This window comes from Oncorhynchus mykiss, chromosome 18 (assembly GCF_057628025.1).
Source record: "Oncorhynchus mykiss isolate SJ-2025 chromosome 18, ASM5762802v1, whole genome shotgun sequence".
In the NCBI taxonomy this organism is placed as follows: Eukaryota; Metazoa; Chordata; class Actinopteri; order Salmoniformes; family Salmonidae; genus Oncorhynchus; species Oncorhynchus mykiss.
Genome location: NC_143039.1, coordinates 66304030 through 66317554, shown reverse-complemented (window position 1 = coordinate 66317554; position 13525 = coordinate 66304030). Strand labels below are relative to the sequence as shown.

Here is a 13525-nt window from a genome sequence, read left to right as displayed (position 1 = left end):
CCAGCAGGTGGCGGTATAGCATTTAGACCAGCAACATGGGGAATGGGTGGTCAACCAGATTAAACAGGAAGTGGGTTTCTAAAAGCCAGCAAGCCATTTTTCTCTTTTATTTGATCGAAAAATAACTAGCATAGTTTGCAAAAACGGTCTTATATTTATACTGTGTGAAGTACGGTGGTCTTTTAACCTCGTTTTCGCTAAATTAGCATTAGCTGGTTATTCACCCATCAGCTAACGTTCGTTTACTAACAACAGGGTATTTAGATCGGTTCAGCTAGCTAGGTAAGTGGCTACATTTCAAATTTCCGGGGCAACAATGGAAGGTTTAGAAACGACATACGAGGATTCTAATGCCGAGGACTACATTGATTGCGCTGTAAGTAACGTTGAGTGTAGCCTAGGCACAATAAGCTAAACAAAAATATGTTTGTAACAAGTTAACGACGTTACTAGGCTAGGCTAGCCGTTTTTTTTCCACCACCACATCAGGAAGAATCTTCTGTTTTTCAGATCTGTACCAGATCCATTAGGGGTGAAACCCTGTATAAGATCCACCGGACTACAGTACTACACATGAGGGTAAGAAGCAAAGTTGCAGTCCAATATTTGAACTACTCAAGTCACAACGATCTGTTACCATCTTATAGCTAATAGTTAATTAATACAGTAATAAGGTCAAGACAAATCATGAGTAAAATTCCTGTTCACAAAATCAATCACAACGGTAAGTTTAAAAATAGTTATCAATTTCAAGCAGGAGGATGTGCTGAATGGGACAATTCCATGGTGATGGAATTACATGACTGGATAATTATTTTTGCCGAGTTACGGTAAAATCTCCCTCAGTTATATTCTGTTATCCGCACAGTTCTTCCTGTAAATGTGTTGTTGTAAAATGATCTGTGGAAATTGTTAAGTAGTCCTTGTGCATCATCCATAGAGTTCAAAGTTTAACAAACCATAGAAATCAATGGTATTTGTTTGGTATACATTTGAAAAATAAGTCTCAGTATGATTCCTTTACCATGGAATTGCACATAGACGTCCTCTGGTATTAACCTCTTCTTTCCAGAACCCAGGTTTTGTGTTCTTCAAGAGCTTCCAGAAAGCAGCTATTGTTCACTTGTGGTCTCGTATTATATTTTTCCTCTTTCCAGATGGCTTCATTCTGCTTGTACAAATAACCAGCAAGGTATGGACTTAAATAAAGTTCATCTTTGCTTTCACCTTTGGTGTACCACCACCTTCTGGTGCACCTGATTTATGGTACAGTATTTTCCATAAAACTCTTGTTTTAGTGAATATTGTTGATGAACATGGCACCACGCCAACAAGAATGAACGAACAAATCACCATGAAGTATCTAAAACCTCTTGATGTGTAACAAATATGTGCACACTGGAACTGTTTTAGTTTATTTCTGCTATCTCTTGATTCCTCTTGCTCCCAGTAACATCTTTAAGATGGGAGTGTGCCAACAATATACTTTTTCATGTTGCGTCATGGTTGAACAGAAGCCAGGAGAGGCAAAATCGTGGTCATATTCTTCTTGTAAAGGTGTTGACTTTGGAACTTACCGAGTTCCTTCATTTTTACCCTGTGCCGTATTCATGACGCTTGGAGATGTCCCCTGTCTAGGTGCTGTAAAATACTGATGGATATTGCTGGGTTTGAGTCGTCATGACAACTTGTGGGGATATTGGAATGTAGAGAGAGTTGGTAGAAGGGAAAATGGTCTAATATTATATGTCATTTGGAAGAAGGAAAAATGCAACTTAGTCATGCTTGCATAGATTTTTTACGTATGGGTGGTCCCAGGAACCGAACCATCTATCCTGGCATTGCAAGCGCCAGGCACTACCAATTGAGCTACAGAGGACTATGTCTAGGCTTGTCTTTAAAGGATCAGATTAATCCCTTTCCTTTTCCCATGCAAAGTTGAGTCTACTTTTGCCGTCATGTTAGGTTCTTCAATCGCCATGTTTCATTCTAATGGAACAACTGGACTTTCCGCTTCAACTTCACTGCTGCTCCAAAGACGGATCTTTTTGCCCTCCAAAGCAGATCATCTCGAGAAGGGACACCTATGTCTTGTCTTCCTGCTTGGGTCTCTACGTGATTTATATCAAAAACAAAAATGTCCTTTATAACTGAGTATTTCAAGATTTTTTCGAAGAAGTACTGTTGGCTCCTGTTAAGTGAGACAAGTGAACTCCGTACAAAGCTGTTCACTAGTCTCAATTGGAATATTGTTCATCATTTTTTTTATTTTATACACCAGATCTGCATGCTCTGGTTTAGTGTACAAATTCAGTCCGAAGCCCTATCCGGAGTCCTTTGCATTGAACCGTCTTCGAGCGAGGTATTATAATAGAGAAATATCTTGACAATTTATTAGGGCAATGATTCGCCCTTAACTTACCTACAGGACTTTGTCACCACAGTATCATGGATCTTATTCACCTCTGAAGCATGCGGAGTGTCTTCCACTGGAATATTTCTGATGCTAGAAATTATAGTTGGAAGCAACCACATTCCTCTTTCAGTCGTTGTATGCCTCTTGGAGATATTTCATAGTTTTCAAACCACAATTTTGCATTACAATGAGCTTATGATCGATCATAAGAGGATGGACAGAGCAAACGAACAAAACACAAATTCCAATGTACTCAATATTTTTTTTTACGCTTTCAAATCAAATGAAGACACCCAGTTGCTAAGTTTGTGTCAAACCCAAACAACGGAAGTATAGGTACTAAATTAAGAGGGGCAGGTAAGTTCCAGGTCAGAGTCCAGATTTGGATGTATAGTATTACTCCCAAATGGCCCATCAGTGCACCTCGAGCTTTAGGTGTGGCTTCCTATTATATGTGTATGGTGTGCATGTGATTCCGTCCCGGGTCCTAACCCCATCTTTATCTGTAGTTCTGATAGCAAGGTTGCTGGTTACACCAACCAGTTACCCGCTGATCCATTGCTGATTGACTTAACTGAACCTGTTTTTCTCGGTTGCGTCTCCCTTCATTCCTGACAGAAAGAGGACCACCTGGTTTCTACTGGTAAGTAATTTCATCTTCCCTTCACTCACTGATTGTCGACGATGAGCTTGGGACCTCTGTAAGTGTCTTGTTGCTGCCCCTTCCTTCTGGCAGGGGTAAAGGAAGTTCAGAGTTCCAAACAGGCTCACTACCCTCTGTGCCAATAGTGTTAGTGCACGTTGTATGGAAGGGTTGGTACATAGTCATTTTTGTTGAGTAAAATTCAATTAAACTGAGACTGCGATATGAACCTGCCACGATGAGCACCATGCAGCACCTCAGATCAGATGTGTGATGCAAGACCATGTGGAACAATACATTTAACATTAATGTGCACCCGTTTATTTATTATCCTATGAACTACTACTAGTTTGATGGCTGCAGCCATCAATTGTCCCATTAACAATCTCACATTTTAGCAAACTTTCTTTTCAAACTTCACATTTCTCTTGTATAAGCTACTTATCGTAATGAACAATGTCAGCAAAATGCTTGCGATAAGTGATCGGTGTCGATCATTTTCGGGTTTATTGTCCCAGCTCTAGGGTAGGGATGTTCGAAGGATCCCGGATAGCACTAACCATGCTTTCAGTTGTTGGGGAAATCAGTCCTATATTGCTGTTTGCTTTGCATTACTGACTACCTTCAGAGAGAGAGAGCAAATGCAGTTTCTGTGAACAGACAGTACCAGTGAAAAGTTTGGACACACCTACTCTTTGCAGATTTTATTTTAATATGATCAAATAATAGCAACGACATCAACTATGAAATCATGTAGCAACCAAAAAAGTGTTAACCAAATCAAAATATATTATATTTTTGAGATTCTTCAAATAGCCATCCTTTGCCTTGATGATAGCTTTGCACACACTCAACCAGCTTCATGAGGTAGTCAACTGGTGTGCATTTCAATGTTTTATTTGACCTTTTTTTAACTAGGCAAGTCAGTTAACTGCCTTGTTCAGGGGCAGAACGACAGATTTTGTACCTTGTCAGCTCGGGGATTCGATCCAACCTTTCGGTTACTAGTCCAACGCTCTAACCACTAGGCTATGCTGCCGCCCCAAAAATTACCAGGTGGGCCTTGGTAATTTGTGGAATTTCTTTCCTCCTTCAATGCGTTTGAGCCAATCAGTTGTGTTGTGACAAGGTAGGGTTGGTAAGTAAGGCACATCTCAACATAAACTGTTCAGAGGAGACTGCGTGAATCAGGCCTTGATGGTCGATTGCTGCTAAGAAAACACTACTATAGGACAGCAATAAGAAGAAGAGACTTGCTTGGGCCAAGAAATACAAGCAATGGACATTAGACCGGTGGAAATCTCTTTTTTTGGTTCCAACCTCTGTGTCTTTGTGAGACGCAGAGTATGTGAACGGATGATCTCTGCATGTATAGTTCCCACTGTGAAGCATGGAGATGGTGTGGGGGTGCTTTGCTGGTGACACTGTCTGTGATTTATTTCAAATTCAAGGCACACAACCAGCATGGCGACCACAGCATTCTGAAGTGATACGCCATCCCATGTGGTTTGCGCTTAGTGGGACTATCATTTGTTTTTCAACAGGACAATGACCCAACACACCTCCAGGTTGTGTAAGGGCTATTTTACCAAGAAGGAGAGTGATGGAGTGCTGCATCAGATGACTTGGCCTCCACAATCACTCGACCTCAACCCAATTGAGATGGTTTGGGATGAGTTGGACCGCAGAGTGAAGGAAAAGCAGCCAACAAGTGCTCAGCATATGTGGGAACTCCTTCAAGATTGTTGGAAAAGCATTCCAGGTGAAGCTGGTTGAGAAAATGCCAAGAGTGTGCAAAGCTGTCATCAAAGGATGGCAACCTCAAAGAATCTCAAATAACATTTATTTTGATTTGTTTACATTTTTTGGTTACTACATGATTCCATATGTGTTATTTCATAGTTTTGGTGTCTTTACTATTTTCTACAAAAACCCTTGAATGAGTAGGTGTCAACTTTTGACTGGTACTGCACCTGATTATGTAAAAAAAAAACATGCTCTTCCCATTTCCTGTGACGTCCACTCATTGGTATGAGAGAAACATAACTTTATTGTTGGTTACTGCAAAAAATAGCTGTTTTGTCAACCCAATCTAGCTGGCTCTTGCTGAAATAAGAATGGATTAAGTCCATGCTCACCGGTGAATTTCAACAGGTCATTAAACCATAGTATGTCTGCAGTCTACCACCTGAAACCATTAAGACTAAAGTAAATGTGTCTGTATGTGGAATGAAATTTCACATCAATCAATTGGATCCAAATCTGTGAACTGGGATTTGAGTCTAAGTAAGTATGTGGTTCTCCATGTACTGGAAGATGCTAGCTGGACAGAGGAAAATTAACATCCAAAGGCCATTGTTGTCTATGCTTTTAAGAGGAGGACATGGCAATGGAATTGGAAAGCCCCTCAATCACTTTCTTTAAAGGACTAGGACTATATAGGGAACTCTTAAGTGCGAATGCAGTGAAGGCTTTGGCCCACAACTGACCTGCCAGCAATCACACAGCCCTTAACTAGACATATGATTTAGCAAAGTCCCTTGCTTAGTGCAAGTGGCTATGCGTTGTCCCATTCTCCCACCCCGAGCACTGAGGACTGAAAACATCGACACTTTGGGTGATGTGTTTGAGTGAAAAACACATTTTCTGAGGCCGCAGTCATGTGGTCCCACAGCCTTCACACACTTGCTAAAAAATCCGGGACTCTTTGCATTGTGCTCACTCTTGTATACACACTTGAATGTTACCTTACAAAACTGTTTCGGCTGGCCTGTGGCGCAGAAGTATTTTCCTTTTATTTTTGAACAATGTTAAAAAGCTTAATCTGTATATATGGTATGAACTAGAATTAACAGCAAGAGGGCCGTACACATGAATGGTCACCTCGATGTTGATTTGCATCGCTATTCCTCGACTGCCTTCTATTTTTCTGCTATCGAATGTCCTAATGGACACTTCAAGAGTTCTACATTGCACAGACCGTAAGACTTAACAGTGGATGTGTTGACCTGTGCCTGCTATTCTCACAGGTCAGTGTGCAAAAAATAAAATTGGCTGAGATATTAGACAAACATTGCGCAATCCTGTCCCTGGTAAGCATGCTTCAATCTCTTTGAAGAGACTCGATTCTATTAGGATTGCAGTTCACTCCCCTTGGACTCACAGCTACTTCTGGTTTTCCTGCAGTTTTCAGAAATGGGATTTCTGCGCTGTGAGGTCATTGCGATTTCTATGGCTGATTTGGTTGAAGGAACTCCCCAAGAAACACTTGAAAACGCCAGTCTCTTGGTAGTGACTCGCAGTCTGGGTGGAATGTCTGAAGGACTCAAACCATTTCCTTCAGCAGACCAATCCATCATTTCAGTATGTATCCGTAACGTATGGATGATGGCCAGGTTATCCATGAATTTTAACCATTTGTGAAAAACAAACACTTGAATGCAGTGGGTTGAACTGGAGAGAGAGCAGTTCATACACGCAGATGAAGGACCTGGAAGGATTCTGTATAGAGGAATGGTCGAAGAACCCTCCCAGTGTGTTCTACAACTCATTAAACATTTGAGAAAAGTTTTGAAAACAGGGATGTCAATTTTGACCCATACTTTTGAAAAAAAATGATTGTTTAATAACAGTAATCTTTATCTGAGCAATTGTATTAGCATAATATAATTTCCCTTTTTGTTGCATGCAATATAGATCAGTATATTTATTTGAGTCATTTTTGCTAGGGTTTATCAAGGGTGTCAATAATTCCGGACCCCACTGTATGTATGTGAATTATTGACTTTTCCAGTGCTACGATTTGTTACGTTTTTACCGCTGTAGTCTGTTCAAGCACTATTTGTCATCTAAAGACCATATCATTGATTGTGGCATTGATCTCTAACTTCTGATGTTGTGGATCTCACAGGGCGGGCTACCAGGGATCATGAGTTACCAGATTTCACGGATATCAAACACTACCTCCAATACCTGAAACTTGATGAGCCAATCATCGGTAAATACTGTATTTTAAAACCATGTCTAATTCAACACACAATTATAACTTCCAAGTTGGTGCCCAAAGAGCATACACTTGTAGAAGTGAACTGGGTCAAAATTAGTTAAGAGAGAGTTGTCGGTTTAAAGTGTCCCTTTCTGACCTGTACGTCTCATTTCTTCATGTCAGGTTTGAGTCTTCTGGCGGAGGTGGAGCCAGTCTCCCATGACCGTCAGCCTGGCCCCAGATACATCTGCAGATTATGCGATCTGGAGGCATCCTTACCCAACATGGTCAATCATTTAATTGGTCGCAGACATCGACAGAATTACCTGGTAAGGAGGAGATTTACTGGCATAACCTGGATATGCGTCTCATGCATGATCCTCTTGCTGGACGTTTTATTAAAGCTAAGCAAGGATCATGGTGGTCAGGATCTTTAAATATAGTGATGCTTGATGTACTTTCCTTTTTCTAGGATATGAAAAGGAAAGACTTGGTGACATGGGACAGTACCAATGCCCTGGCTCAATCGGGGAAGGCTTTACGAGCCTTGGCGGAGATTGTGGAAAGACAGAATGGGCAAGGAAGTCCAAAGGTAAGTCATCATGATTCCCTCTGGTAAGGTACCTGCTTATTGACAAGAGTTTGCATTTATATTTTAGTCATTTTGCAGACGCTCTTATCCAGAACGACTTACAGGAGCAATTAGGGTTAAGTGAACATCAACGGATTGTTTTTACTTAGTCAACTCGGGGATTTGAACCAGCAACCTTTAGGTTACTGGCCAACGATCTTAACGACTAGGCTACCTGCCATTGTAGGTCTACATACCAGTCTATGTGCCTCTCGTAAAGTAATTGTGTCATTTATTTGCAAGTGTTATTTGTGTTCTATTTGAAATCTTCTGATCCTAATCTTTGGTTTTTATTTTAGCCTTTGAGGAAAAAACGAAATGTGGGCAAATTGAACAGTTCTAGAGGTAAGATATTTTCAGAATTCTTTTAGTAAATTAGTCTATTAGTAAAATCAGAAATAAAAAAATAAAAAATCTAAACTAAACATTTTCCGATCATGAGTCATTGAACTAGTAGTGTTTATTCTCAACTTGTCCAATATCAAACTGAAAACATTGACAATGTTATTTTCCCTTTTTCAGTTCCCCCGAAAGAAAGAGGGGCCAAGAATCAGCCAAAACCAACACATTCTCATCCATCAGACATGAGGCGGGAAGGACACCTGCATCCAGGGAGGATGGATTTCCCGGACGGGGAGTACCACCACAGAGGAGGGCGTCCTGAAGATGATCTATATAGACCTCCCTTCCATGAAGACGATCCTTACTTATTGTCCGGGGCAGTGCGAGAGGTTTACCTGAGAGGAGGAGACCCCAGCCTCCGTGGTTTTGAGGAAGACGAGCTTCGTAGAGCAGGCTATCATGAAGATAACCGTCGTAGAAGGGATCACTACCTTGAAGAACAAATCCATGGTCAGGATTATTTGGAGGACATGCGTAGACGAGAGTTTTTGGAGTCCAGGCCAGGTCACCAAGAGGAAATCCCTCATCGCCAAGCATACCCTGAAGAACCTCCACGCAGGAGTGTCTACCCGGAGAATGATCCTCTCAAACAGTTCTATTCTGATGAGGTTCTCCGTAGAACATTTCATGCTGCTGAAGCTTCTAAGGAGCGGGCCTTTCGAGAAGATGAATCACCACATGGGAGGAGCTATCCTCATGTTCCGGCCTATCCGCAGGAATTTCCTCCTGAACGTGCCTATCCTGACAAAGCTCCTCTCTGCTTTGAACACGCCCATGGAAGGGCAGCCCACGGACCACCTGTTCATGAAGACCCTTACTCCGAGGATACCCGTAGAAGCGGATACCTTGAGGAGGCACAACGCAGGGCGTACAATGAGGAACAACATGGGCCAGCCTATCCAGAAGGCAACCCTCATAGGCGATCTCACGACAGGGATCCAAACGGCCGTGGCTACCCCAAGGGGCCAGAAGGGCAAGGAGCTGCTGACGAAGACTTGAGGTTCCCAAATCAAATGGAGGGACCAATGGAGACAGGGGGTCAAGGCAGCAGGGAGCATTTGTTTGACCTTGTCAAGGCCATTCGTCAGGAGGGGAGGGGTCCACAGCATCCAGAGATGGAGCGAGGGATGGGACCATCAGGAATGAGGGGGACTCCTCAGAAGCCAGCAGAGGGTGGCAGAATGAGAACAGAGATCCCCGAACCTTTCCGGCGCTTCCTGGAAGGAGCCACAGATGACCACAAGAGCCCCGGGAAACGGAAGAGAAAGAGCAGGTTCTCTGATGCCACAGAACAGGAGGAGGACGTGTTGAAGTTAATGTAAGTGTGAATAAGTACACATCACCACGCGTTAAACTTTTCCATCATTACATCCTGAGGTGAAAGGTGTTTTGGTTACTATTACGCTAAGGGTGTTCTATAATGATTCTTACAAAATCTTCTTCCCTTCAGGCAAGCTGGTGACAATAGAAGAAGGTCAGAACCTTTTGCCAAGCCACAGGTATATAGACAATGGTTTTAATTAAACCTTTATTTAACTAGGCAAGTCAGAACAAATTCTTCTTTACAAGGACGGCCTACACCGGCCAAACCCGGACGACGCTGAGACAATTGTGCGCTGCCTTATGGGACTCCCAATCACGGCCAGTTGTGATACAGCCTGGAATCGAACCAAGGTGTTGGTAGTGACTTCAAGCACCGATGCAGTGTGTTAGACAGCTGCGCCACTCGGAGCCCTCTGCTAAGCGTAACTGACATTTTTAAATGTTTTACATTTTAGTAATTCAGCAGGCACTCTTATCCAGAGTGACCTACAGGAGCAATGGGGTTAAGTGCCTTGCTCAAGGGCACGTTGACAGATTTTGCCTAGTCGGCTCGGGATTTGAACCAGCAACCTTTCTGTTACTGGCCCAATGCTCTTAACCACTAGGCTACCTGCCGCAACTGACAATTGTTAAAGTTTGTTAATTGTCTGTGTAATGTCTTATTGAGTACCTTATTCTAATTGTTTAGGGTGCTTATCAAGGAGTAGCAGGCTCCAGACCAATGGCAGAGGCAACTCCAGACACTGGGAATGTTTTGGATGTACTGGTAAGATCCTAATAAAAGAATAACACCAATCAAAATGCCATACCTTTTGCACAAAGACAACTGTCATAGCCTTTAGGTGACGACTTTTGGGAAGAGAAATGGTATTATTTAACTGACCATGTTCTTTCATGTACTTGCTTACCCTCTAGAATAACATACAGGTTGAGAATGTGGAAGAGGCCAACTTCCTGAAGGACAAGCTGTGTAACCTTCTGAAAGAGTTCCAAGACAAAAAATATGAGAAGACAGCGGTAATGCCTGCGGTAGGTATTCATTGTGTTGCACAGCATGTTGCGCAGTTTCTTTACGGATGTCAGTTGACGATGAATGGATCATAGGCTGACTTGAGAATGCAAACATTTCCTTTTCTCTGAAACTTTTAAAAAGTTGGTTTATGTAAGTAAGATGGTCCTTTCCTCATTTCAACTGTAGTACAAAAGCCTACATCCAACAGTAATTTCCAAAGAATATAATCACATGAGCAAGGATCACCTGGAAAATCCCAGAGATGACTATGAAAGAAACTACAGAGAAGTGCAAGAGGAGAGACATTACGAAGGCCATCCTCCCAGACACTCAAAGGAACGCTCACAGGAGCGCTACACTCCAGAGACCCCACAGGATCCTTACAGAGACACAGACATGAGAATGGAGAGGAGAGCTCAATATGAAGGTAAACTATGTATGCATGTTTCTCACAACAAAATTGCAGAAGTTCATTACAGTCATTTTGTATATATTTTTGTGGGACTTTAAAAATAATAATAATTCCACATCTACATCATCTTTCTTCATTTCAGAGGTCTTTGGGCATGTTGAGATGTACCCACAATCTCATGCTCGTCCAGAGGAGCCAATGGCATACCCCCACGAGAGTTGTCAGGGGCAGATGTACCCTCGTGATTACCCACCTGCAGGGGATCTTCACCATCCATTCAATCCTACACCCCCAATACACTGGGAGCGGGGGTACAGGACGGGTGTCCCTCAATCCACCAGCCTAGACAAAATCACCTCCACTCTCCTGGAGCTTGTGGCAAGGAAAAAGTGATTTTACAGTAGAACCACCATGTGTGTAAAATATTTGTATTGATCTGAGCTCAACTGTATTTCTGTTGGAAGTTTGCTTTTGAAATGTTTCTACACTTTTATTTGCTTTAATTGTTCATCTTGATGGCTAGATTTAAGGGTTAAAGGTTTTGTAGCAATTATTTGACATTAGTAATCCGAAAATATGCTTTGAACGGTGTAGACATGTTGTTGAAAACAAAATGATTTCTTTTGAATAACTTCTATTCACTTAACACTGCATTGTAACTGACAATAAAACATGTGTGACCACAAATCAGTTCTGATCCAAACAAGATGGTTAAAGAAATATTACACTGAACAAAAATATAAGCGCAACATGTAAAGTGTTGGTCCCTTGTTTCATGAGCTGAAATAAAATATCCTAGAAATGTTCCATACACACCAAAAGGTTCTCATTTTGTGCACAAATTATTTTACATCCCTGTTCGTGATCATTTCTCCTTTTCCAAGATAATCCATCCACCTGACAGGTGTGGCACATCAAGAAGCTGATTAAACAACATGATCATTACACAGGTGCACCTTGTGCAGGTGTCAACAGGTCACTAAAATGTACAGTTTTGTCACACAACACAATGCCACAGATATCTCAAGTTTTGAGGGAGCATGCAATTGGCATAATGATTGCAGGAATGTCCACCAGAGCTGTTGCTGGAGAATTTAATGTTAACTTCTCTACCATACACTGCCTCCAACATCGTTTTAGAGAATTTGACAGAACATCCAACCGTCCCTACAACCACAGACCACGTGTAACCACGGCAGCCCAGTACCTCCACATCCGGCTTCTTCACCTGCGGGATTGTCTGAGATCAGCCACCTGGACAGCTGATGAAACTGGGTTTGCACAAGCGAATAATTTTTGCTCAAACTGTCTCAGGGAAGCTCATCTGTGTGTTTGTCGTCCTCACAAGGGTTTTGACCTGACTGCAGTTCCGCGATGTAACCAACTTCAGTGGTCAAATGCTCACCTTTGATGGCCACTGGCACACTGGAGAAGTGTGCTCTTTACAGATTAATACCGGTTTCAACTCTACATGGCAGACAGCGAGTATGGCGTTGTGTGGGCAATCAGTTTGCTGATGTCAACGTTGTGAATAGAGTGCCCCATGGTGGCTGTGTGGTTATGGTATGGGCAGGCATAAGCTACAGACAATGGTATTTTATCAAAGGCAATTTGAATACATAGAGATACCGTGACGAAATCCTGTGGCCCATTGTGGTGCCATTCATCCACCGCCATCACCTCATGTTTCCACATTATAATGCATTGCCCCATGTCTCAAGGATCTGTACACAATCCCTGGAAGGTGAAAATGTCCCAGTTCTTCCATGGCCTGCATACTCACCAGACATTTCACCAATTGAGCATGTTTGGGATGCTCTGGATCAACGTGTAAGACAGCATGTTCCAGTTCCCGCAAATATCCAGCAACTTTGTACAGCCATTGACGAGAATTGGGACAACATTTCAAGGCCAGAATCAACATCATGATCAACTATGTGAATGAGATCTGTCGTGCTGCATGAGGTGACCAACAGATGCATATATGTGACCAACAGAATCATATCTGTATTCCCAGTCATGTGAAATCCATAGATTTGGGCCCAATTAATTAATTTCAATTGACCGATTTCCTTATATGAACTATAACTAAGTAAAAGCTTTGAAATTGTTGCATTTTATATTTTTGTTCAGTGTAGTTTTCCATACAAGGATTAGAAAAATATCGACATTGGGATAGAATGGGAACACAATAGTATTTGGTTTTCAAATGTAGGTTATTATCCTATAAGTGATGTGGTAGAATAAGCTGTTTTACTTGTTCTTTCCGTGGCAGATACACGTTTCTCTGCATGTTTGATGCAGAGAATATCTTATGGAAAGCCAGCAGGTCCCTAAATTATTCACACACCATTGCACACCCTTTGACTTCCTGGGTTTGTAAAATAATTATGTGAAGCATTTTGTAGTTTGAGGCTCAGAATTTAAAGTTCTTGACGTCAGCGCACCAACGTAGCACAGTTTCCGGTTAGAGCAGAAGTACTTGGCAGCCATCTTGTTTCCCGTTGCTACTGAAATAAAATAAATAATACGGTGAGCTGAACTTCACTTGTGCTAACCCGTAAAACAAAGTGAGTAAAAATCAGATTATATACATGGTTAATATCTATATGTGAAACCATACTGTGTCGCTATGGAATTGGGGCTATGACTTTGCGCATTTTCAATTGCTGTTCTTGTCCAATAGACGATTGTTTTGGAA

At 41.9% G+C, this 13525-nt stretch overlaps 2 protein-coding genes across 17 annotated transcripts in view; both read left to right on the top strand.

Moving 5' to 3' along the window:
* Positions 1 to 23: 23 nt before the first annotated feature.
* si:ch211-13c6.2 (uncharacterized) lies at positions 24 to 11645 on the top strand. 2 transcript variants are annotated; one of them, XM_021572594.3, is made up of 13 exons: positions 25 to 376; positions 511 to 579; positions 3035 to 3059; positions 6970 to 7056; positions 7228 to 7373; positions 7517 to 7636; positions 7975 to 8020; positions 8198 to 9395; positions 9528 to 9576; positions 10089 to 10166; positions 10316 to 10429; positions 10599 to 10839; positions 10967 to 11645. In XM_021572594.3, exons 1-13 carry the CDS (start codon positions 317 to 319, stop codon positions 11215 to 11217), a joined length of 2484 nt encoding a protein of 827 aa, XP_021428269.3. In that variant the 5' UTR covers positions 25 to 316; the 3' UTR covers positions 11218 to 11645. The 2 variants fall into 2 exon arrangements, with proteins under 2 accessions (XP_021428270.3, XP_021428269.3); XM_021572595.3 differs by lacking the exon at positions 3035 to 3059 and having other exon boundaries at positions 24 to 376.
* Positions 11646 to 13150: 1505 nt separating this feature from the next.
* Positions 13151 to 13525, top strand: part of LOC110496603 (nuclear transcription factor Y subunit gamma) — a 40176-nt gene continuing 39801 nt past the window's right edge. For 5 of the 15 annotated variants that reach the window (XM_090209150.1, XM_090209134.1, XM_090209128.1 and 2 more), the window contains exon 1: positions 13281 to 13394. In XM_090209150.1, the coding sequence (XP_090065276.1) occupies position 13394 (1 nt within the window). In that variant the 5' untranslated portion in view covers positions 13281 to 13393. Of the gene's footprint in view, positions 13395 to 13525 lie in introns of all 15 variants that reach the window. The other 10 variants (XM_090209133.1, XM_090209120.1, XM_090209139.1 and 7 more) reach the window with 7 other exon arrangements.

Bases quoted from the DNA above. Each gene is read 5' to 3' on its own strand.
- si:ch211-13c6.2 (XM_021572594.3), top strand. From the start codon at position 317: ATGGAAGGTTTAGAAACGACATACGAGGATTCTAATGCCGAGGACTAC. The intron at 7,057-7,227 runs GTAAATACTGTA...TCTTCATGTCAG, and splicing joins ACTTGATGAGCCAATCATCG to GTTTGAGTCTTCTGGCGGAG. The intron at 8,021-8,197 runs GTAAGATATTTT...TCCCTTTTTCAG, and splicing joins CAAATTGAACAGTTCTAGAG to TTCCCCCGAAAGAAAGAGGG.